Below are 3,222 nucleotides of genomic sequence, written 5' to 3'. Positions count from 1 at the left end.
CAAATTATGCATACTGCAGAAACCTGTCACTTAGCAAATTCAAAGTTAATGCATTAATTTACCACTCAGCAGACTGTGAGTGCTGCTTATCATTTCACTGACTTTTATTAAAATGTTAAACTTTCGACTACATCAAATGATATATAATAAAGTAATTTTGATATACTAATGAAGCACATTCAGGTCAGACATTACACCAAAATGAGGGAAATGTGAAATTCATGATAGTTTTTGACAAATAAAGTTAATTTTACACATTGAATAATCTCTCTACAAATAGACTATAAGATTTCTTATTCAATATTACAAAAACAGTTACCAGTTACACAATCAATCATTTACTGTATCACCATTTAAATTCATGCACGTTTTTCTCTCACAATGCCACAAATACATTTTGCACTGTTCCTTTATTTAGGCTTAACACTCCTTCCTACGGTTAGGCGACCGTGGCTCAGGGGGTTGGGAATTGCATCTGTAACCGGAAGGTCGCCGGTTCGATCCCTGGGCTCTCTGTCCTGGTCGTTGTGTCCTTGGGCAAGACACTTTACCCTACTTGCCTACTGGTGAGGGGCCGATGGCGCGATATGGCAGCCTCGCTTCTGTCAGTCTGCCCCAGGGCAGCTGTGGCTACAACCGTAGCTTGCCTCCACCAGTGTATGAATGTGAGAGTGAATGAATAGTGGCATTGTAAAGCGCTTTGGGTGCCTTGAAAAGCGCTATATAAATCCAATCCATTATTATTATTATTACATAGGTAATCTTCCTTCATAATACAACTTCATGGAGTTTTGAACCAACTAGGAAAAACCGTATTCTCTTTTTATGCCACTATAAATTCAACACAGTTTACTTCTGGAAATATCAGCGTCTATTGTGAGGAATCTATTAAAGTTGGTGTGAAAAGCTGATTAAACAAGAAGGGACAAATCTATCACCTGCTTTTCATCTTAAATGTGGTAGAAAACTGCTGTAAATAAAATAAAATATCTCTTGTCCACAATTATCATTTTTGTTTTTAATGTGAATGTTCTTTTATCTGGGAAGTATTGATGGAGGAATATGTGCTAAAATCTGAACTTTGAATTTTCTTCTTATTTGGTCTCTGTGATGCTTGACGAATTTCCAGGGCAGCATAACACACATCTTCATCCTGAGATTTCAAAATTGTTGTTAATATAGTATTAGAGTTTGTAAGTAAACAGCAAACCCAAAAAAAAAACCCACCTCACTCTGTAACTTAAAATGAAAATTGTAACTGTAACACCAAGATAGTCTGTTAATTACTGTCGCTGGTGATTACCTGCTTTATGTGACTTTGGCTTTCAGTTGTCTTCATGTCATCTTGAGATGTATTATTTTCTACCGAAAACAGAGGAGAGGACAAATTTTACATCAAAGATGGAACATAACAAATACAATAATACAATAAATTGAGGATGGAAATTAAGTACAAAGTTGTTCAGCTGGAACAGATGGAAGTTACAAATACAGCAGGTACCTATTTTTTGGCGAAGCTGGTAAAACAGTACAGAGGATAAAAGAGAGAAGAGAGCGACAATAAAAGGACACAGAGTGAAAAGCAGCTTCCAGCACACGCTACAGTCCTCCTGAGGTTTGTGGATGTCATGACGAGTCACGGTGGAGGCTGTCTCAAACACAAATTGCAATAATTAGTTTGTATAATTTATTTGTATGCATTTTCATGGTTCATGTTTAAAAATACAGATTTTTCCCCATGTGTTAATTGCAATAATATTTTTTAAATATAGGTGGATACATAAATATAGATCTCAAATGACTAAAAGAAAAAAAACAACAATTAAATGACCTATATAGTACATGACCACTGGCAATTACATTTAAAAAATAACGACAAATCAGCTAATTTTGTTGATAACTTTAGGCTCTTTTGTTTTAAGTGCCTTAACTTCTTTAATTAAATCATAAACTGAAATTGGTTATTTATCAGGAGCAATTTACAGTATGAATACTAGAGCTAGAATATTCTTTGAACGCCCCAAGATGAAGTTATGGAGGCTGTTCTTATTCTGAGTATTCAGATTATATTCTTTGAATGAATTTCACTCAACTTAAGCTATTTCAAACAGAAATAAGATTCAAACACTTACTCAACAGAATCCTGGTTGTGATGTTGCCATATTTGTAAATATATTTCTGAGAAAATGTTGTGTCAATCTCCTTCTGTTCAGTTCCACAGTAGTAGAGACCCTCATCAGAATCAGTAGTGTTCATGATCAACAGGTCATAGGAGTCAGAAGACTGGTTTTCCAATAAATGCAAATGAGGGAATGGATTGAGAATGTCTACTTTGTCCTCAAGGTATGATGGATCATATTTGTAGTTTGTCCTCAGAATGAGTGAAGGCTGGTTCTCATGAGAACAGTTCCTGAACCAAACTATGAAATTGCGGCTTGATTTTCGGCAGTCGCAGTGAAGAGTGATGTTATCGGCGGGTCTGACTCTTAGCACTAACTCTGGTCCAGACAGCTTGCCATGACTACAGAAAACAACTCCTGAAAGACAAACACAAAATCAGATCAAAAACTAAACAATTTCATCAGAACTAACATTACAATATTGTTCAAACACTCAGAAACTAAATATCGATTATTACACAAAAAGAAAAATATGAAGTGCAAATGCAATCTTTCAGATTTAACTAAATAATATACCTAAGAGAGCAGTGAGAAGAAAAAGCGTCCTGCCCATGTTTGTCGATGACCTGTAGATGTAAGAGAATCAAGTAAGGCTTACTGCCGGATGTCATGAAAGGAGGAGATTTTTCCATTAAAGGAAATGTAAGTTGTGACTGGTTAGTTGAGCGTAACATTCTTTTGTGGTCATGTGTCACTTTCTTTTTGTATTGATGTAAAGAAAAGATAAAGTTTCTTAAAACTACAGCTGACCAACATTTAAACCGGGACAGTTTAAATTTAAACAAGTCAAAATTGTCAGAAAATTTAATCTCACTTATTAACAATACTGATGCATCTGAAAATTTTCTACTTTAGTTGAAAAATCATGTGTTGTCAATCTATAATGTCAAACATCTCAAGGTAACATTGCTCTTAGTTTTTGGGGTGTCTTCTGTCACAATGGGTCATCAGAGTCTAATCACCAAATTGATTAATTTCTCTATCTAAAATCATGTTAAATTCTTACAGATGATCTCTCCTTATTGAAATGAACCTTATGCGT

The 3,222-nt window shown here is 35.0% G+C and overlaps 1 protein-coding gene across 1 annotated transcript; it reads right to left on the bottom strand.

Annotated features, from left to right (window-relative positions):
• Positions 1-756: 756 nt before the first annotated feature.
• Positions 757-2,860, bottom strand: LOC120729034. Its single transcript, XM_040024412.1, has 5 exons — positions 2,697-2,860; positions 2,133-2,537; positions 1,502-1,648; positions 1,304-1,362; positions 757-1,153 (listed from the first exon to the last, which is right to left on the bottom strand). Exons 1-5 carry the CDS (start codon positions 2,731-2,733, stop codon positions 1,019-1,021), a joined length of 783 nt encoding a protein of 260 aa, XP_039880346.1. The 5' UTR covers positions 2,734-2,860; the 3' UTR covers positions 757-1,018.
• Positions 2,861-3,222: the final 362 nt, after the last annotated feature.

Source organism: Simochromis diagramma, unplaced genomic scaffold, assembly GCF_900408965.1.
Source record: "Simochromis diagramma unplaced genomic scaffold, fSimDia1.1 OVJJ01000302.1, whole genome shotgun sequence".
Lineage (NCBI taxonomy): Eukaryota > Metazoa > Chordata > Actinopteri > Cichliformes > Cichlidae > Simochromis > Simochromis diagramma.
This window is presented reverse-complemented; position numbering and strand designations above follow the sequence as displayed.